We start from the raw sequence: 22,181 nt of genomic DNA, 5'->3' as shown, positions 1-22,181 counted from the left end.
ACAACTCCTGTCTTTTCCCCGAGCACAGAGAAAGATGCCCAGGGTGGTCTCGGGGCCAGTGAGACGTGAGTGGTGGACTTACCTGCTGCCTCTCCTCTGGGGCTCTGCTGGCTTGTCACTATTCCCCGTCTGGAAGCAGTGTCCTGGGCCAGGTCAGTGGGAGGGAGGGAATGAGTGAAGAAACAACCAGAGGAATTTTTGGGGGCTGGGATCCAAAGGCCAGCCTATGGGGAGCCAGGTGAGGGGCATGGTCACTGTATCCAGGGGTGGGACCTACTGGCGGGCCTCCTGGTCAGTTCCCGCCCTGCGCAGACTTCAGACAGAAGCTACCTGGCTAGGAATGCATGATCCCATCTTTGGGCAGGTGAGCATTCCAGATCCCTCACCCAGCCCCTGACCCCAGGGCTCTGTGTGGGTCTGCCCTCAGACTCTCATTCTGATTTCTGGTCTCTCCTCCTCCCCCACAGTGACTCACACTGCTTTGGAATTTCACTCACTGCCTTTTTCTGACGCACATCCTGGGAGTCTGGCTTGGAGCCAAGGAACAACACCATTTTCCAACCCTACCAGCGATTAATGTTGGCTCCTTGACCTGAAGGCTATATAGACTTTGTGGCGAGGGAAGCCAGGCTGGAGAAGAAGGGTGGGGAAGGGGAGATTTGGGGGGTGGGAGGGTGGGGGGGGGTGGTGTTGCTGCTAAACAGAAAGGCTTTCTTCCTGTTTCTGCTCATCTGCACACAGGTAGAACACAAACAGCAGGAAAGCTATGGGCTTGTCATGCTCAGACATACCCAGCTGGGCAGCCAGGAATCTCAAGAAGATGGAGCAAGAAAGTTTAAACCTGGACTGACTTCTGTGCTTTTTAGATTTCTGCATACATGCGAAGTTGCTTCAGTAGTCTCTGACTCTGTGAGACCCCATGGACCGTAGCCCACCAGGCTACATGGGATTCTCTAGGCAAGAATACTGGGGTGGGCTGCCATGCTCTCCTCCAGGGGATCTTCCTGACCCAGGGATTGAACTCGTGTCTTCTGCATTAGCAGATGGGTTCTTTACCCTCTAGCGCCACCTGGGAAGCCCTTTTGGATTTATGGGTCTCAGTTTACACTTCCGTGCCTTAAAGGTTTGAGCTTCTCTGGTGGCTTAGCGGTAAAGAATCCGCCTGCAATGAAGGAGATGCAGGAGCCGTGGGTTCGATCCCTGGGTTGGGAAGATCCCCTGGAGAAGGAAATGGCAACCCACTCCAGTATTCTTGCCTGGAAAATCCCATGGACAGAGGAGACTGGCCGGTTGCCATTCATGGAATCTCAAAGCGTGGGACATGACTGAGCAACTAACCCGCTTTAACCTGCTGCCATAAAGGTTTGACAGCCTCTGACTTTAAATGCTAAGCACCACAGCCTGGTTACTTCTTTGATGGAAGGTCCATATGACTCCCGACAGCTTGAACTCCGTTACCTCCCCCACTTTGAATACTATGTAAAAGGTTGTCTGTGGGTGGGATTGCAGAGAAGAAAAGCAAAGGTTGTCATGACAGTGCCTTGGGCTGGAAACTGAAGACCTGGATTCATTTCCTGGTCAGCCATCAGCCCATTAGGTGCCTCATGAGGGAAAAAGGAGAGGGTTCCCACGGTGACACCACTCCCCTCCCGGGAGCCCCTCCTGTGTGCGGCAGGAGCTCTCAGCGGCTCCTTGGTTTTGTGTATCTCTCTTACCTCCACTCCTCCATGAAGCAGTTGCTTTCCCCATCCCCTCACTAGACTGCCCCTGACCTGCGATCTCCCCTCACTGCCCCAGGAATCACGGTGCCACCCTGGCCCTTCCAGCAGTTCTGCTGAGAAGTAAAGGACTGTGTGTCAGTCTGATACCCTGACCCCTCAGAGGAGGTCCTCAGTATACTCGGGAAACAAAGCTCTCACCCTGTGTTTACCCCAAAGAATGACTTCAGGTCAAGAGGTCTGCCCTGTCAGTGAAGATGATGCCCAGTGCATGCGTGCTAAGCTGCTTCAGTTGTGTCCGACTCTGTGCAACCCGTGGACTGTAGCCCACCAGGTTCCTCTGTGTGATTCTCCAGGCAAAAAATACTGGAGTGGGTTGCCATCTCCTCCTCCAGGGGATCTTCCCCACCCAGGGATTGAACCCATGTCTCTTAAGTCTCCTGCACTGGCAGGAGGGTTGTTTTTTTTTTTTTTTTTGCCAGTGCCAACTGGGATGCCCAGAGGTCTGTTCAATATCCTACTCTGGTAGGGTAGGTCTGGTCTGCAGGGGACCCTAAAAAAGCAGGCCATCAACTCTCATTCCACTTCCTCCCTCTTAGCCACCCTCAGGGACACGATCATTTGGGAAGATGCTACAGAGCGGAGAGAGGGAATAAGGAAATGAATCTGTGCCTCAATCCCCATACCAGTAATTATAATCAGGATTTTTTTTCAAATTAAAAATACCTTTAATATGACAACAATATATCATGACCAGATGGATCTAAGAGTTTATAGTCCCAGGGACTTCTCCTGGGGGTCCAGTGGTTGAGAATCCATCTTCCAAGAGGCAGGGGATGCAGGTTAGATCCTTGGTTGGGGAACTAAAATCCCACTTGGCAACTAAGCCCGCAAGCCCTAACTGCTGAGTCTGGTGACTCTAAAGCCCGTACTCTGCAGTAAGGGAAGCCTGAGCTCCACAACTAAAGAGGCCATCGAGTGCCACAACTGGAGAGAGCCCACTTGCAGCAACTAAGAGCTTGTGCACCGCAATAAAGACCCAGCACAGCTGAAAAATAAGTTTGGAATCCCGAGTCAAAACTAGGTTCATATCAAAGGAGTTCCACCTACAGGCTTTGGACATGCTACATGTTTCCTTCTATAGTTGTGATATTTTTAAATGATGTAATATACAATATATTGAAACATTGCACGGCTTCCCTGGTGGTTCAGTGGTAAAGAACCTGCCTGACAATGCAGCAGACACTCGTTTGACTCCTGTGTGGGGAAGATCCCCTGGAGTAGGAAATGGCAACCACTCCAGTATTCTTACCTGGAGAATCCCATGGACAGTGAGCATGGCAGGCTACAGTCCTTGAGGTCACAAAAGAGTCAGACATGACATAGTGACTAAACAACAATAACAGAACAAAATGTTACATATAGCCAAGTTATAAGATGTAGTGAGGACCAAGACAACTGTGAACCCCTTACCGAATTTAAAAACTGTAATACAACCAATACATTGCATGGTTGAAGCTACAAATGTGTAACTCCCCAATCCCACTACCTGTCTTTTTAACTGAGTACCCCTAATATCCATTTTGTGTTTGTCATTTTCTGGATGATTTAAAAAATATTCTATCGTATTGTGTGGGCATCCCTAAATAATATGCTGCTCAGGTTTGCTTGTTTCAAAACTTTGGGAAGGGGTGTTATATTGTACATATATCGTCGTGCTGGACTAGTGTTTTTCTCAGCCTTATGTTACTAAGTCATAGCCATACTGGTTTGTGTGTAGCTGGATTCCATCGTTTTCACTGCAGCATCATTTCCAGGGCTACAGCATATTTTTCTGCTGTCTAATTTCTTGCTATTATGAAAACCACCTCTTTGAGTATTCTTGCACTTGTTATCTTGTATACACATTCAAACAGTTCTCATTAGGTAGATACATAGAATTAGAATTGCTGGGCTATAGTGTATGCATAGGCTGAACTTGACAAGATCACACCACAGTGTTTTCCCAAGTGGCTGAAACACCAGCAGTGTAGGAGAGTTCTTAGTAACTCACATTCTCATCACCACTTGCCTTTTCAGACTTGACCTTTGGCTCTTCTTTGTTGGATGTATGATGGTATCTCTGTGTTATTCTGATTACTAACCAAGTTGAGCAGTTATCTTCATACATTTTGGTACATTTACGTTTCTTCTTCTTTGAGGTGCCCAATCATGTCTTTTGCCCATATTGGGGACACCATCATTTAAAAAAATTTTTTTTGTTTATTTTTTGACTGTGCTGGGTCTTTGTTGCTGCATGGGCTTTTCTCTAGCTGCGGCGCTTGGACTTCTCATTACAGTGGTCTCTCCTCTTGCGGATCGCAGGCTCTAGGCTGTTAGGCTTCAGTTGTTGCAGCTTCTAGGCTTTAGAGCACAGGCTTAATAGTTGTGGAACACGAGCTTGGTTGCTGTTAGGCACGTGGGATCTTCCTGTATGGACCAGGAATCTAACCAGAGTCCCCTGCATTAGCAAGCAGACTCTTCACCACTGAGCCACCAGGAAAGCCCCCACCATCATTTTTTTATCATGAGTGATTTGAGCTGTTTATAGATTCTGGAATTAATATTTTAGTAATATAAACATTATATATTGTATGGTATTATACATCTTCAATGTAGAAAAAATATTTCTAACAACTTTTTCAGCTGTATATGTGGCAATTATTTTTTCCAGAAATATTTCTTATTCCATGAGTCTCTTTATGGTGGCTTTGGATGAACATGCATTCTTAATTACATTGCACTGGAAGTTATCAAGTTTTCTTTCACAGCTAGTATATGTTATGTCTTGATTTAGAAGCACTTCCCTAGCTTAAGGTAATGAATAAAGTTTTCTGTATTTTTTTTCTCAAACATGTTAAACTTCCTTCCCTTTTTGCATATCCATCTGTAATTCATTTTTGTCAAATGGATTTTTTTGCTTGTTTTGTTAAGAAAGAAATTTTATTAAAAAATTCCTGGCTCTATAATTAACAAATACTCATGAATACATAATAATTTCAGAAAACTTGGAAAATATGAAAAATGTAAAGCCACTAAAATTTTCACTACCAGTAGATATAACTATAGAAAGTATACCTCTAGGTATATAGCATTATATTATTTTTTTATGTCTTATGTTTTCTAATCATACAGGTTCATTTAGAAAGTAGAAAATAAATAAAGGAAAAATAGTATGTGTTTCACCACTTTGAAAGTATTTGATGTGCCTCTCAACATCCCAACTGGTTATTCAGCAGCAGAGTTCTCCACTGGTGAGAAGGTTCCAGATCATGGCCATCACTCCCACATGAACAGACTTCCTAGTCTCATCCTTCATCAGGAAGAGAATCGTGTGCACCCCCTGGAACAAGCATATTGTGAGGGGGACCATCAGCAACCCAACATAATTTGAAATGGGCCCACTCAAATTCCACAAAAACAAATTGTACTTTTGAATAGTTAATGAAACCATCCAAAGTATGTGAAATCGGTCGTTTAAAAGATAAATAAGTCAGGCCTCTACCAAAAACATTTCTTTTTCCTTAAGGTAGAAAATAAAAACATGGATTATGATCAACACCCCCAAAGCCAAGTATTTTTCCCACCACCACATTTTACTGATGCTCTATTGTGGCCAAAGTCTCAACCTCGGACTTTCAGCCATTTTTAGCCCTTTGAACTTGATTTCACTGGACTGGTATACAGAGTAGTGTCCATAATGGTGCAAACATGCTATGTGTCACTTTTATTCCCACTTAGGCTTGCGGCAGGCAGAACAGCTAATCAACCATGTACCCATCATGAAGCTAGAAAGTGCCTTGCAATCCACAAGAAAGACTACCTTTAATGATGGGTTGTACTTGGCTCCCAAATCTGAAGTCTGGTTTGCTAGGTAGCTCCACTTTGGTACACTGGAAAGACTCAGGAATGAGAGAGCCGAAGGAGGAAGCGGCAGACGGCTTAGAGAAGAGCAGAGCCCTCCCTGGCAGATGGCAAGGCCAGGAGACTGGGGCTGCTCCAAACCGAGCTCACCATTTTGTCCAGATGTTGCTCTAGACCTGCTGCTGCTGCTGCCTCTGCCTAGTCCCTTCAGTCGTGTCTGACTCTTTGCCACCCCGTGGACTGCTGCCCACCAGGCTCCACTGTCCATGGAATTTCTCAGGCAAGAATACTGGAGTGGCTTGCCACTCCCTCCTCCAGGGGATCTTCCCAATCCAGGGAGCAAACCTGGATCTCCTGCATTGAAGGCAGGTTCTTTACCGCTGAGCCACCAGGGAAGGCCGTCCTAGACCTACATGATGGAAACAGCCTGCCTCCAGGCTGTAGCCTCACATTTTTCCTGCAGGTAGGTTGGGTGGAACGGTGAGAGGACAGAGCTGGGGGCAGTGGAAGGTTTCTTTCTTCTAGTTCTGCTGCAGAAATGTCTGGGCAGATCCTGGTGCTTTAGCCAAGAGACAGACATCACCTTTTATAGAGTGGGGTCTGAGATCCCAGTGGGGAGGCTTGGGGTTGGGGTGTGGGGGAAGGGGCTAGCTGCACCTGAGTGTGACGTGGTCCGGCTCTGGGGCCTCCAGGGCTGAGCAGCACGGTGCCGCTGCAGTGGAGCTCAGCTGACTGGGCTGGGGGCCAAGTTTAGGCTCTACACTCCCCTGCAGAAGCCAGCACTGCCCTGTAAGAACATTCCAGCTAGAGGGGCTCACTGCTCATTCTGCACCCCTTGGAGAACAGATGGTGTTGCTTCAGGGGCAGGTAGGAGGAGGAAAGGTCTGCAGAGGGTACATCTCTTCTGTCACCTTTCACCCTTATCACCCCTCACCCCCACCCCAATTCGAGAGGAAGAACCTGCTTTGTGAATTCCTGGCAGGGATGTAGCAGCTTATTCACAAAGCTCAGATCTCAGAACCAGACTGCATGCATGCATGCTAAGTTGCTATAGTTGTGTCTGACTCTTTGTGACCCTATGGGCTGCAGCCCTTCAGGCTGCTCTGTCCATGGGATTCTCCAGGCAAGAATACTGGTGTGGGTTGCCCTGCCTTCCTCCAGGGGATCTTCCCAACCCAGGGATCAAACCTGAGTCTCTTTAAGTTTCCTGCATTGGCTGGTGGGTTCTTTACCACTAGCGCCACCTGGGAATTCCTAGCCTACATGGAGCCATCTCAAGGGGTCAAACCTAGGAGGAGAGCATCTCATGCCCCAGTGAAGTAAGGAGTGAAGGTGGGGGAAGAGTGGCCTTTGTTTCTGTCAATGATATAATTTGGCATAATTTTGAAAATAATCATCTCCGCCAACCATGTTACAGAGACATTTTACTTTTACCAATGGTTGAGTCAGTTCAAGTCAACATGATCAAACATTTATGGAACTAGTTATAGCAGGCACTGTGCCAGGCACTGACAATTTGCTTTTAAGACAGGAAATGAGATTGTAAGGAAAAAATATATTCTGACAAGCAGGCCTGCTTTTATAGATACTGCAGTGGAATTCCAGAAAATTCATTTATAAATCTCAGAGGAAGGTTGGTAAGTGGTTTAGAATTGGAAAAATTGTGACTAAGTTCTTTTGCTTTAATCTCTACAAACAGACAATGGATCACCCTTGAAAGAAGCAGCTTAGAGCAATACAGCGTTTTCTTTTGATTGGCTATGGCTAAACAGGAAAGTTAAATATAGGAGATTTGAGCAAATTAAAAAACATTATTTTGGAGTCATAGCTATGGAGTGAAGTGCACTTAATGTAATCAATCGAAAACACAAAGTTGTAATTTGGGATTGCTGAGGTATTTGAGACACCACACAAAGTCATTGAAAGATTAGCCTCCATGGAATTTGGAGCATTGATTTTAAATATCCACAGAGTTTGTTTTTTAAAAAAACTTGGTGTTGGACTTTGGTCCCGACTTTCAGTTTGAAGATATCTAGGATAACAATCAAAACTGTCCTGATTAAATAACCTGACCCTTCTGTTTTTCAAAATTATTAAGGAATTTGATGATTAAATGAATTCTTATTTCTCTTCATGCTGGTAAGTTAAACATACAATTTTTTCAGTCTGCCCGCATAAATGTTCTAATGTCACAATTGAGTATTTAAGATCTGAAGGATTTTAGTGCACTAGTAAATTTTTTAGCAAATAAAAGTAGGTAAAAGAGCATGCAAATATAATTCATTCAAAAAGGAAATAAATAGGGAAACAATTTTTTTCAAAGACTTAAGCTCAGTGATTTTAAAACATTGAAAATTAGACCAATTTTAATTTATCAAATCAGTAATGATTTCTAAAAATTTTTAATACTTGACTCTGTTTGCTTTGTAAAAGCATAGGTTAGTAAAAGAGTCCTGAAAAAAAAATAAGAGTCCTGGAAAATAATCAGATAATACATGTGAGGACCCTCAGAATCCAGGAGTTGATATAAAAATTATTTTAAGCTGAAGACATTTGAAATGCAACAGATATAGAAAGAAGCCTCTCAGAGATCCCTGATCTGACTAAAAGCAGAGATTTCTGGGAAATAAGCCTACCATAAATTATTTCTTCAAGGTAAACCTATTCCCCAAAGAGGTCAAAGAGTAAAATTTACCCCAAATCCCTTTTCTGGGGAATCTGTATAGCCTTGAAGGAAACAGAAATGCATCTGATGAAATAAAATTTATATTTTAAGGCAGGACAAGAAAAACTGAACATAAAATTCTCTCTGCATGTGCGTTTGGGCCTCCTCTTTCCCTCCCTAAGGCACCTGCATTACACATTAACCAGAGGGCCTTGAAGATGAGAGTGCCTGCTCAACCGTAAGGATCATTTTTTTTCTTTCTTCTGAGGCTACCAATGGATCTTCTTAGGAGAGTGGCATTGACATACTTACACCAGCATGTGTAGAATAGTTGCTAGTGAGAACCTGCTTTTTCAGCACGGGGAGCTCAGCTGAGTGCCCTGTGAGGAGCTGGAGGGGTGGGTGGGGGAGGGGGAGGATCAAGAGGGAGGGGGTGTGTGTCCACATAAGACTGATTCATGATGTTGTAGAGCAGAAATAACACAGCATTGTAAAGCAATTATATCCCAATTAGGGAAAAAAGACTGTTCTTTTCGGGCTCTGTAGGGGATCATGGTGACTTACTGTTCGCTTGGTACCTGTTTACCTATCCTTGGTGAACGTTAGGTAAAATACCGGTATGTCATTTTGATGTATGATCCTTTGTCTCAAAAATATATATGACCATACCTTTGACTTCTTTTTTTTTTTTTTTTAAATATTATTTTATTAGTTGGAGGCCAATCACTTTACAACATTTCAGTGGGTTTTGTCATACATTGACATGAATCAGCCATATAGTTACACGTATTCCCCATCCCGATCCCCCCTCCCACCTCCCTCCCCACCCGACTCCTCAGGGTCCTCCCAGTGCACCAGGCCCGAGCACCTGACTCATGTATCCCACCTGGGCTGGTGGTCCGTTTCACCATAGATAATATACATGCTGTTCTTTCAAAACATCCCACCCTCATGTTCTCCCCCAGAGTTCAAAAGTCTGTTCTGTACTTCTGTGTCTCTTTTTCTGTTTTGCATATAGGGTTATCGCCACCATCTATCTAAATTCCGTATATATGTGTTAGTATACTGTAATGATCTTTATCTTTCTGGCTTACTTCACTCTGTATAATGGGCTCCAGTTTCATCCATCTCATTAGAACTGATTCAAATGAATTCTTTTTAACGGCTGAGTAATATTCCATGGTGTATATGTACCACAGCTTCCTTATCCATTCATCTGCTGATGGGCATCTGGGTTGCTTCCATGTCCTGGCTATTATAAACAGTGCTGCGATGAACATTGGGGTGCATGTGTCTCTTTCAGATCTGGTTTCCGTGGTGTGTATGCCCAGGAGTGGGATTGCTGGGTCATATGGCAGTTCTATTTCCAGTTTTTTAAGAAATCTCCACACTGTTTTCCATAGTGGCTGTACTAGTTTGCATTCCCACCAACAGTGCAAGAGGGTTCCCTTTTCTCCACACTCTCTCCAGCATTTATTGCTTGTAGACTTTTGGATAGCAGCCATCCTGACTGGCGTGTAATGGTACCTCATTGTGGTTTTGATTTGCATTTCTCTGATGATGAGTGATGTTGAGCATCTTTTCATGTGTTTGTTAGCCATCTATATGTCTTCTACCTTTGACTTCTGACAGGCACAGCAGTTCTCAGAGCTTTCTGAAAATCTGCTCCCTGGGTTCTAATCCTCAGTATGGCTCGAATAAAATTCCTTTTTTTCCTTCTTGATAGTTAATTGAATTTTCATCTACCTGTATAGACAAATATCATCACAAACTTTATCTCTTGTTTGTTCTGAAAATCCATTTATCCTACCCAGAAGAAACCTATTTATTCTTCCCATAGAAACATTTTACTCCTCTCTCCCTTTCCCCTTCTAAGTTAGGTATATAACCCTTTAACTTTTACCATTTAATGAACCTACATATATAATAAGAGGAAAGAAGAATTCATATACTTTGATCCAACAAAATATAAGGGCAAAAAGTGTTAGGAAAAGATATACATATAGGATGTTCACGACTCTGGAAAGAGGGGGAAAATGAAGGAAAAAAGACTAAGTATCTTTGTCTATTCAGATTGCTATAATAGAATATCATAAACTAGATGGCTTATAAACAACAGAAAAATATTTCTGACAGCCTAGAGGCTGAGAGATCAAGGCACTGGCATATTTAATACCTGGTGAGAGCCTATATCCTAGTTTATAGACAGCTGTCTTCTCCTTGTGTCCTTATAAGGCGAACGGAGGAACGGAGGCCTCTGGGGTCTCTTCTACAAGGCTGCTAGTCTCCTTCAAGGGGGCTCCACCCTCATGACCTAATCACCGTCCAAACAGCCCACCTTCACACACCATCACATTGGGGACTAGGTTTCAGCATGAATTTGGTAGGAAGACAAACACTCAGTCTCTCGCACCAAGTGTCCAACAATAGGAGAAGGTTTAGATACATGAAGGGGTATCTGTAAGATGGCACGTGTGTGGCACGCCCTCCCGCTCTCTCTCACACACACATAATACATGATTGCTCATCAGTATGATCTCAATTAAGAAAAACTCACACATGAGATAAAAGATTAAAAGAAATATCACAAAATGTAAGCTGTTTTTTCCTAGATGTTGAAAATAAAGGTATTTTAAAGACCTTTACTAAAGTTTTCTTTCTGTATATTTTAATACCTTCCAGATTTTTAACATAATTGTGTGATATCTTTTGGTGGGGGATGGAGGGAAGAGAAGCACAAAAGGTAATTATTTACCAAGATAATAATTTAATTTGAAAGGAAGGAAAGAAAAAAGAAAAGAAATGTTTTGCCAGGTCTTTTTTTCCATTTTAAAATGTCACTAAAGCAATAAATTTGAGTGAATTTTTTTTCTTAAGGTACAGTTAGTATTCTAATTGTTTTCTTGCATCCCATAGGTCAGTGATAAAAGAAAATGTAATGTAACTCAAGTTGAAACATAGAGTTGAAATTTACTATGTTAAATAATTTGGCATAAAAGTAATAAGGTAAACATATATATATATATGTATACATCACAACAATACACAAAAGATATACAAAGTTAAGCAGTGAATTGCTTATTGTAAATAGCTTTTAAACTATCTTTTCAAAGATAAGAAAACATAACAGAAAGTTAAGTAAATGATATCTTCCATGATTTCAACATCAGACTGGCAATTATTTTCAGTTCTTCTATCTCCATGTTATACATTTTTATACATTTTCTGCTTTTTTATTTACCAATCATAAAAGATATTACATTTTCTTATCTTCTAGCCTCATGTTGTATGGTATCCATTATGTTTTTAAGCTTTTAAACAAACACTTGCAACATATAAATACTTGCAAACACACAGAAAAGTTTTTAAAAATAGTGCAATGATACTCATAGTCTCATTATCTAGACTTAGTAATTGTTAACATTTTTCTTATATGCCTTTCTTTTCCACTAAACGTTTTCAAAATTACTTGTAGATGCCATGACTTTTTACTCCTAAAGAATTTTAAATGCATCCTCTCAAGAAGGACATTCTTTTTCACAACCACAAAAGCATCATCACCCTTAAGTAAATTAATAAAAGTTTCCTAATATCACGTACTACCTAGTTGTTATCATATTTCCCAAATTGTTCCCAATATCTTTTATACCTATTTTCTTATTCAGATCTTTGAACAGTTGCCTAATATCACCATCATAGGATGACACTCACTATTTCTTCTAGAGTTGAACTACGATTATCAAGGAGCTTCTTTCTTTGCAAAGTTGTTCTTTGAACAAGTGTTCATTGAGCACCTATTGACTTCCCTTGTGGCTGGCAAAGAATCCGCCAGCAATGCGGGAGATCTGCGTTTGATTCCTAGATTGGGAAGATCCCCTACAGAAAGAAAAGTCTACCCACTCCAGTATTCTGGCCTAGAGAATTCCATGGACTGTATAATGCATGGGGTCGCAAAGAGTTGGACACGCCTGAACGATTTTCACTTCACTCGCTTATTGAGCACCTACCATATTACAGCAAAGTGCTAAATGCCGAAATTAAAATCACAAGGTGGCATCTTGGGGAACTCTAGGAACTCTGGTCTCTTGTCTCAGCACAGAAAGAATTCAGTAAGAGGCAAAGTGATAGGTAAGAAGTGGTTTGTTAAAATAGGATGCTTGAAGGCTTAAACTTGGGTGGGCCAGAGGGTGCCACTTCCTGAGAACTTAGTGAGGTACAGTTTTATAATAAAAGGAAAAGTGGGGAGGGAGAAAAAGACCACTCTCATCCTCATTCTTAAGCACACATCAAACATCCATCATCAGCTCCTCCTTTGGGTTGGGCAGAGAGTTTTCTTATCCCTACATGGTCAGGCTAAGACTGTCATGGTGCTATGGAAAAATTATTTCAGGTCTTGGTACAAGAGGATCTTTACTTTGAAATGTCACCTTTGCATAAATGGTTGTTTTTTTATGTGTACAGAGAGCATGTCCTAGGAGTCATGAACCTACTGAACTCACCGGGCAGGATGTGGCCTCAGGCCACCATTCTTTTCTTGTTTGGAGGCACGTCTCATGCTTTTGTTGAATGGTTCTGTTGCTAAGTGACTTCCCTAGTGGCTCAGATGGTAAAGCATCCGCCTACAATGCAGGAGACCCGGGTTCAATCCCTGGGTTGGGAAGATCTCCTGGAGAAGGAAATGGCAGCCCACTCCAGTATTCTTGCCTGGAGAATCCCATGGACGGAGGAACCTGGTAGGCGACAGTCTATGGGGTCGCAAAGAGTTGGACACGACGGAATGACAGCTAAACTTGACCTTAACCTTTGTTGCTAAACAGGGCTGCTTGGCTTTGTGGTCAAGCAAACCTGCTTTTTTTTTAATGATTATTAACTTATAGGGATCTCCGTTACATTTTTCTTTAGTTGCAATCCCATAGTGGGATTAACTATTTAATCACACACTATGTCCCTTTGCACATGTGTGTGCTAAGTTGCATCGGTCATGTCTGACTCTTTGTGACCCGATGGACTATAGCCTGCCAGGCTCCTCTGTCCATGGGATTTTCCAGGCAAGAATACTGGAGTGGGTTTCCATGCCCTCCTCCAGGGGTCTTCCTGACCCAGGGATTGAACCCTGGTCTCCTGCATTGGCAAGCAGGTTCTTTACCATAGCGCCACCTGGGAAGTCTTTGTCCCTATCAGAATGATGGGTTGAAAGTCATTTTCCTGCCTTTGGGTAGCATATGATCAGTGGACAAGGAGACTTTTCTCTCACTGGAACATTTCTAAATTAGCAGAAAAGGGGGAGGGAAACTGAATCAAACAGTGGGAGTTTGCATCTCAATATGGGTATTGTCATTCCTTTCCCCGATCCCCACCAAAATGTCTTCTACCCATCAGGATGTATCAACAGAAACAATGCTTTGGTCATTTACTCCAACTGGAAATGACAATATCCACTCTTTTGCAATTTCTCCCTTTTTTTTTCTTTTAACTGTTTTCTGTTTTGGTATTTCCTTTAACGAAAAACAATATGGCCTTTTCTTCGTTGCTTAATGATCAAAGTGGATTTTTCTTCCCAGGTAAGAAAAATCCTCAGTTACCTCTATTTGCTATGCTTCTGTGGTTCTTTCCTTCGATCCTCTGGTCACAGCGTCCTCATTCCCAGAGCAGTCCTGCCCCTGGAGTGGAGGTGGCCTTTTGCAGTGTTTACTGCGGGGGGCTGGGGAAGCGGGGAGAAGGTGGACCTGGAGAATGGGGTTTGCTGGTCGACTGGGAGACCCACAGTCTTGTCCGCAGCCCTGTCTGCACTGTCTCAAGTGTTTCACGGCTTCCACACCCCTCACCCCCAGAGTCCCCACAGGATGATGGGCAGCCAGGACTCGTGACAGTGAAGAGAATGGGAAGGACAGGAAACAAGGAAGGGAAGGGAGCCGCCACGCTGGAAGGATCACCGTAAGCTGGCTCTGTCTTTTTCTCCTAACCCACCCTTCACCATAGTACTGCGTGGCAGCTGTACTTTGCCTTACTCTGCTCTGCTCTTTCTTAGGACTGTGTCCCTGCCTAGAATGCATTACCCATCCTCTCCTCCAACCACTCCTCAAGGCCAAATTCAAGTTTTTTAAATCTCCTCTCACTTCCGCTCTTTGCTCACGCTCAGCTCTATCCATCTTTCCCTCTCCTCACCAACACAGCAGCATCAATGCTCCCAGGGAAGACCCCTCCCAGATGCTTCCAGCCAGCTCTGGTGGGAGTCAGACGTGCAGGACAAACCCAGTGTCTTGGGGTGTGTGTGTGTGTGTGCGTGAGTGCATATCCAATCATGTCTGATTCTTTGTGACCCCATGGACTGTAGCCCACCAGGCTCCTCTATCCACAGGATTCTCCAGGCAAGAATACTGCAGTGGGTTGCCATTTCCACCTCCAGTGGATATTCCTGGACCAGGGACTGAACCCATGTCTCCTGCATTAGTAGACAGATTCATTTCCCAGGTGGTTCAGTGGTAAAGAACCCCCCTGCCAAAGCAGGGTACTTAGGTTTGATTTCTAGGTTGGAAAGATTCCCTGGAGGAGATGGCAACCCATGCCAGTATTCTTGCCTGGGAAATCCCATGGACAAGGAGCCTTGGGGGCTACAATCCGTGAGGTCACAAGTCAGACCCAACTGAGCAACTGAACAACACCCTGGACCAGTGGCTCCCAGCAGCCCTTCCTCTCCCCTTGCTGGTCATGTGATTTAACTAGTGTCTCAGGAAACAGAATTCCCCATGGAGGCAATTGACAACCAGTTAAAACTCTACTAACTGCATTTCACAGGCCCAGGCCAGGGACTCAGCCTGGCCTGGCCTGGAAGATTCGAAGTCTGCAGGGAACTTAAGTTCCTCCCTGGCCAGAGCTGTGGTGACTCAGGAATTCTCTGTCAGCAGGGTCTCCAGAGGGAGGCAAATCAGAACTGTGAAGTGGGGCAGTGCTAGTCACAGGTGAACGCTCGAGTCTGGAGCTTCCTGCAGCTTGCTGACCCGGGGAGGCCCACGGGCCACTTGAGTTCAGCTCCCAGGCCGAAGGCACTGGTGTGTCTGCTCCCCTCACCCGTGACACTAAAAAATACAAACAGCAAGCAGGCCACCCTGCACTCACGACGCGCCTCTGCCTTGTGACTGTGCTTAATATAGGTCAGATGGAAACAGCTCCCAAAATAGACCTTCTCGGAGAAGCAGCTGCACTTGTGAAAGGCTCCACAGAAAGGGAAAGGCGTGGGTGACAGCAGAGCGTGGTTCTCCTCAGGTGTTACATAACCTGGGCTTGGAAATGGGGGCCAAAAGGCTCCGGAGAAAAAGCCGGGGTGCCCCTGCCCCTGCCTTTCCCCTCCCCCCACCCCTTCAGGCCCAGGAAGCAGCCCAGCTGTACATCGGCAAATTCCAAAGGAGCCGGCTGTGTCCTGGATGACAAGGTCACCCCTCAAAGCATCACTCTGGGGGAGCTTGTCACGCATACCAAAGCGATCATGTGACCTCACCAGGAGTGGGGAGGTGACTCCCCTGGGAGAGCTGGTGCAGCGTGTGGGGATCATCTGACCCCCGCTGTGAAGTGGGGGAGGGACAGAGAGGTGGGGGGCCTGCTGCCTGGGCTGAGGGGAGCAGGATGGGACTGCTGGCCCCAGGGGGTGGTCACTCTCGTGGGTTCAGAGCCCCAGGAAGAGCCCCTCCTTCTGTAGACACATCCTCTTCACCTCTGTCCACACGAGCTGCCAGGGTGCCCAGTTGACCCCATCAGGGCCTCCTCCTTTGCTATTTTGCTGCAGCCAGGAGGAGGCGTTTCTATGATTAGAGAGCCATCTCCACCATTGTTCACTTCCCCATTCTCATATTGGAGCTGCCTGTGAAGGGAGGCAGGGAGAAGATCAAGACTTCTTGAAGAAATGAATTGAGAAGACACAGCAAGTTAAAAGGGCACTGCCTAAGCAAGGGAAAGACATGCGGGGTGTCCAGGCACAAACGAAATACGTGCAAAGGCCTGCAGGTGAGAGGAGAGCCTGTTTCCATGAGAAACCACAGAGCCACTGGATGGCAGATTCAGAAACGCATAAGGGGGGACTTCCCTGGTGGTCCAGTGGTCAAAACTTCATGCTTCCACTTCAGGGGGTATGGGTTCGATCCCTGGTCAGAGAACTAAGATCCTGCAAACTGCGTGGCATGGCCAAAAGAAAAAATAAATAACAGCCAAAAGAAAAAAAAAATGTACAAGGGGAGATGAGGCTCCTAAAAGGAAGCTTGGACTTCATCCGAACAGAACTGGAGACTGTGAAAACAAGGGTTCTTTAATGTGTGGGCAAGTTTGGAAAGCGGGTTGTTGGGCCTTGCCTCAGATCTACAGAATCAGGAGCTCAGAGCTGGAGGCCCTCCATCTGTGGTTTAACAAAGACATTCACATGATTGTGAGTCACCCTGAAGTTAGAGAACAGTGGAGACAAAGGTGTGCAAGTCTTTTTGCAGCAGTGGAGAGAGAGGAGAGGTTGCTCTTTCAGGAAGTCTGGCTATGAAGGCAAGGAGAGTGATGGGTGATGGTTAGTGGGGCTTGCAGAGTGTCTTGGGTCGGGACCCTGGGAAACAGATTCTGAGACAGAGGTTTGCAGGCAGGAAGTGTCTTGGGGAGCACTCCTGAGGGTAGGGGAACACCGTGTGAAGGAGCAGAGGGAGAGGTTGGACTGTGATGCAAGGATCCAGGCTTGACAGAGCCCTCTGGGAGATGCAGAGCTAGGATGGCCTTTCTGAATTGCCCCAGAATCACGTTAAGAGGGCTTGGCCCTTTACCCCATGTATTAATGCCATTTTATCTTCTGTGTTTTCTGATGTTTTGACATCTGGAGCCTTGCTGAATCTGGAGAGTCTGCCCCTATCAGGACTAGCTAATTCTAGAGACAGAAAATGACTCTTCTGTAAGCATGATTTTCCTAAGCAAATTAGAATAGGAAATCAGAGTCCATTCACCCCCAGCCCCCCACCCCACCCCTACCAGCCATCTCCTTTATCAGGATCTTACACCTGGGTCACTATCCACCTGCCCCAATCATCCAAGTGTCGGGCACCAGAGCCACATACTCTAGCGCCCATGAAATTATTCTAACTGGCCAGCCCTAAACCTGCTTACACGGCCTTCCTCATGGAAATTCTAATAATGGTTTTCACACGTTCCCCTATTTTCCCCTCACTCCCTCTGACTCCTGACCAATGCTAGTGTTTCCTGGTGTGTCCCTACAGGGCGTGCCATACCTCCTGTTTCTAAGGGTTGATGAGCACAAACCTCTTGCTTCATGATAGTCATCTCTAGGTCTGCGTGTCTTAGTGGTAATAGTAGTGTAGTTGCTCAGTTGTGTCTGACTCTTTGCAGCCCCATGGACTGTAGCCTGCCAGGCTCCTCTGTTCATGGGATTCTCTAGGCAAGAATACTGGAGTGGGTTGCCATTCCCTTCTCCAGAGGATCTTCCTGACCCAGGGATTGAGACCAGGTCTCCCGAATTGCAGTCATATTCTTTACCATCTGAGCCACCTGGAAAGCCTTGTCTGAGTATACCTGCTTAAAACAAATCCCAAGTACCCTTAAAATAACTCAGCACCAATCAGCCATAGGATGTAGCCTGTCCTGGAGAATGGGTGTCACCTTGGGCAAGACTGTATCCCGTGGCAGTTCTCAGAGGGGGTTTGAGCTATGAGCTACCAGCAGCCAATACTCCTGGCAGCTTGAAGAATGAATGTCTCAGTCCAGGAGGGGAATCTGGGTTATGCGTAACAGCATCTATTGCAGAGAGATTTTTTAAGGATGGAAGAAGCATAAGCATGTTTAGGTGCTGGGAGGAAGAATCAAGTTGGAGGGGAGGTATTAAAGAAATGGGAAAGGAACAACTGATGGGCTGGGTGCGGGTGAGAGGAAGAAGACTGAAGTCTAGAAAGAGGGATGAGCCTTTGATTTAGGGAGAAACACCTTTCCCATTATGTTGACATGCAAGCAGAGGAATTCAGGTGCTCTTTGTCTCATAGCTTTTTTTTTTGGCTGTTGTTTGCTTTCCTGTAAAATCATTATATGGGACTGATGAGTTTCATGTGGTTGAGAAATAGTTTTAAGCAGAGGAAGTCAATGAATGAGACAGCTGGAAGCTGGGGGCTGAAAAGGGATGTGAGATCTCTGATAGCAGAAGTGGAGTAGAGTTCCCTGGTGGTCAGTGGTTGGGAGTTTGCCTGCCAATGCAGAGGACACGGTTTTGATCCCTGGTGCAGGAGAATTCCATATGCCACAGGGCAGCTAAGCTGGTGAGCCACAACTACTGAGCCTGGGAGCTGTAACTGCTGAAGCCCACACACCTAGAGCCTGTGCACTACCATGAGAGAAGCCATTTCAATGAGAAGTTCACATACCACCACTCGAGAGAGAGTAGGCCCTGATCACTGTAACTAGAGAAAGCCTGTACACAGTAATGAAGACTGAGTGCAGTAAAAAATAAATAAATAAACTCTTTAAAAAGGAGAAGAAAAAAAAAAGCAGTGAAGCAGTGGGGAGAAGGTAGCAAAAACAAAATGGACTTAAAGCTCTTAGAAGATAAAATAGTCAAGGAATTGAGAAATCATCTTGTTGGATCACTCGGACTTCTGATGCTAAACTGACTTAGAGGAAGTTAAGACCTGAGTAGAGAAGACAGCAGCTGGGTTTCAAAGCCCTTGGGGAATGCGGAATTGTGACTAGGAGGTCAGCACATGGCCTCCAAGGGGAAGCACAGAGAGCAGAATGTCATGAGGCTGAAACAAGACCCTTAGAAGTCTGCTGTGATGCCCTGCAGGGAACTGACTTTCCCAAGTCCCCTTCCATGTCTGTACTGTTGATTAAAGAAATGCATAACATGAGAGTAGAAATTATGTTTTATTTGGGGCAAAATGAAGACTGCAGCACAGGAGACAGTGCCTCAGATAACTCTGAGAGACTGTTCCAAAGAGATAGTGGGGGAAGGTCCATATATAAGATTTTGGAGAAGGTAGAGTTTAACACAATCAAGCACTGACTTTATAAAAAGTTAGACATGAGGAGCTAACGTCACCATGAAGGGATTTACTGTTTTTCTAGATATGAGGAGATGCAAAGATTAGGATCATGAAATCAGTTCCTAAAAATCTCTATCTAAAGCCCTGTCCTACCAGCTTACCTGGAGCACAGAGTGCCTCACTCTGCACTCTGAACTCCCTTCGGGGTGTGTCGAAGGCCAACAACTGCAGCAGCACAGGGTTCAATTTCCACAGAAGCAGATGGCAAATGCCCTTGGCAGGTGCCAATTTGTAGGTGACACTACTTTGTTTATTTCATTGATATATTTTTCTGCCTTATCTTGTTACCACACTCAGGTTCAGCTGCTCACTGCTAAAAAGCCAATACTCAGGAGATATGTTAGTTGGAAAGGAAAAAATTGCTTTTTTCAGAAGGCAGCAACCTGGAGAGGAAAACTCATGTCCAAAAGCCAACTCCTAAGATGCTTGATCACAAAAGTTTTTCAAGGGAAAACCATTTGAGGAGGCGATCAGAGTCTTTCTTGTCTTCCACTTTGTGCAGATTTTCTCTGATTGGTTTGTGGTGAGGTAACAAGGAATCTTGTGCTCAACCTGAAGTTACCATCCTTCACTGGTAGCTCAATGGTAAAGTATCCACCTGTCAATGCAGGAGACACGAGAGACATGGGTTTGATCCCTGGGTCAGGAAGATCCCCCTGGAGAAAGGAATGGCAACCCAATCCAGTATTCTTGCCTGGAGAATCCCATGGACCGAGGAGCCTGGGGGGCTACAGTCCATGAGGTCACAAAAGAGTCAGACACAACTTATTGACTAAACAATGACAACCTGTTAATTAATGTGGGGGTCTTAATTCCTGCAGAATAACTCAAAGGTATTGTTATGTGTATTCCTTGCAGAGGAGCCAGGATACTGCTTTATTACTGCACTATTGTTTCTTGACTGCTTCTTCTTTGTTCTACATGCCCTCCTTTCCCTGTTTAGCAACTGTTTGAATCTGTCTGTTGGAATTTAGGGAAGGCCACAGAGGCTGGGCACACTAAGTCGCTTCAGTCATGTCCAAGTCTTTGTGACCCCAAGGACTGTAGCCTGCCATGCTCGCTGTCCATGGGATTCTCCAGGCAAGAATACTAGAGTGGGTTGCCATTTCTTTCTCTAGGGGATCTTCCCCACCCAGGGGCTGAACTCCTGAATTACAGATGGATTCTTTACCACCAAGCCACCAGGGAAGCCCTAACAGAACTCTTAACCTGTAGTAATAGTCACAAGACTGAAATTGAGCAGGACCCTGTGGTGCTCTCCATGTACAAATCTTTTCCATGTTCCCTGTTTCTTGTTTGCAAGAAATAGGCTTCTTTCAGCCTCTGAGACACAGGGGGACTCAGGTTGATCCCTGGGTCAGGAAAAGCCCATGGAGAAGGAAATGGCAATTCACTCCAGTATTTTTGTCTGGAGGATTTCATGGACAGAGGAGGCTGACAGGCTAGAGTCCATGGGGCCACAAACAGTCAGACACAACGGAGCACAAACACACATACACACACTGAGGGTCAAGGTCCATTGTAAGGAAGTCAACTCGTCTGCCATCTTGGATCTGGTTGATTTTAATCAGTTTATGTCATATCCTCAGGCTATATTATTCTTTAAAGGTTGGGACCTGCCTGTCTGATCTGTGCCCTTCCAATTCACTCTTCCTTTATCTGCCCTGCTGTTTGGCCCACAGGCTGACTGTGGAGTAGCCTTGCCCTCTGGCTTCCAGATAGGTCTGGTGAGAGGAAGCCTTGTGGGAGATAAGAGAATGGGAAGAGAATTAAGAGCATTTATCTCAGATAGTCTTTCTGTGGGGTCACCTTGGGCTGCCTCTGGTACCCTATTGAAGATCACTGCTATCTCCAGACAGCTTTCTCTGTAGGACTCCCTTTCCAAGTTCCTTTAGTAGCTTCTTCCCCCAAGGACAAGACTAGGATGGGATAAGGGAGGTGCCTGCGATGCAAAAATATAAAGAAACTCACTCTCACTTGCACAATCCTGAGTGAATGGATCCTTAAGTTTTTCAGTCTAGGTGCCTCACTTATCTCACCCTAGTCTCTGCCCTGCCTGTACTGCGTGCCTGGAAGTTTAGAGACATTTTGCTGTGACTTTAGTTCTGGGTTACTTCACTACCTGTAATGTTTCTCCATCCTGGAATGTGAAGTTAGGTGGGCCTTAGAAATCATCACCACAAAGCTAGTGGAGGTGATGGAATTCCAGTTGAGCTATTTCAAATCCTGAAAGATGATGCTATGAAAGTGCTGCACTCAATATGCCAGCAAATCTGGAAAACTCAGCAGTGGCCACAGGACTGGAAAAGGTCAGTTTTCATTCCAATCCCGAAGAAAGGCAATCCCAAAGATTGCTCAAACTACTGCACAATTACACTCATCTCACATGCTGGTAAAGTAATGCTCAAAATTCTCCAAGCCAGGCTTCAGCAATACATGAACCGTGAACTTCCAGATGTTCAAGCTGGTTTTAGAAAAGGCAGAGGAACCAGAGATCAAACTGCCAACATCTGCTGGATCATCGAAAAAGAAAGAAAGTTCCAGAAAAACATCTATTTCTGCTTTATTGACTATGCCAAAACCTTTGGCTGTGTGGATCACAATAAACTGTGGAAAATTCTTCAAGAGATGGGAATACCAGACCACCTGACCTGCCTGTCGAGAAACCTATATGCAGATCAGGAAGCAACAGTTAGAACTGGAAATGGACCAACAGACTGGTTCCAAATAGGAAAAGGAATACATCAAGGCTGTATATTGTCACCCTGCTTATTTAACTTATATGCAGAGTACATCATGAGAAATGCTGGGCTGGAAGAAGCACAAGCT

The 22,181-nt window shown here is 44.9% G+C and overlaps 2 protein-coding genes across 3 annotated transcripts in view; one reads left to right on the top strand and one right to left on the bottom strand.

Annotated features, from left to right (window-relative positions):
• The window catches only part of RHOBTB2 (Rho related BTB domain containing 2), a 29,105-nt gene extending 28,909 nt beyond the window's left edge, over nt 1–196 (bottom strand). For both annotated transcript variants that reach the window (XM_065946618.1, XM_065946619.1), the window contains exon 1: nt 83–196. The gene's annotated coding sequence lies outside the window, so the exon portion shown is untranslated. The remainder of the gene's footprint in view (nt 1–82) is intronic.
• A 30-nt stretch (nt 197–226) lies between these two features.
• Nucleotides 227–22,181, top strand: part of PEBP4 (phosphatidylethanolamine binding protein 4) — a 261,347-nt gene continuing 239,392 nt past the window's right edge. Inside the window, exon 1 of the mRNA XM_065946620.1 lies at nt 227–364. Within this exon, the coding sequence (XP_065802692.1) occupies nt 227–364 (138 nt within the window). The remainder of the gene's footprint in view (nt 365–22,181) is intronic.

The sequence above is a fragment of the Muntiacus reevesi genome, chromosome 10 (genome assembly GCF_963930625.1).
Source record: "Muntiacus reevesi chromosome 10, mMunRee1.1, whole genome shotgun sequence".
Taxonomy (NCBI): domain Eukaryota; kingdom Metazoa; phylum Chordata; class Mammalia; order Artiodactyla; family Cervidae; genus Muntiacus; species Muntiacus reevesi.
The sequence above is the reverse complement of the archived record's forward strand: the minus strand, read 5'-3'. Positions and strand labels throughout refer to the sequence as shown.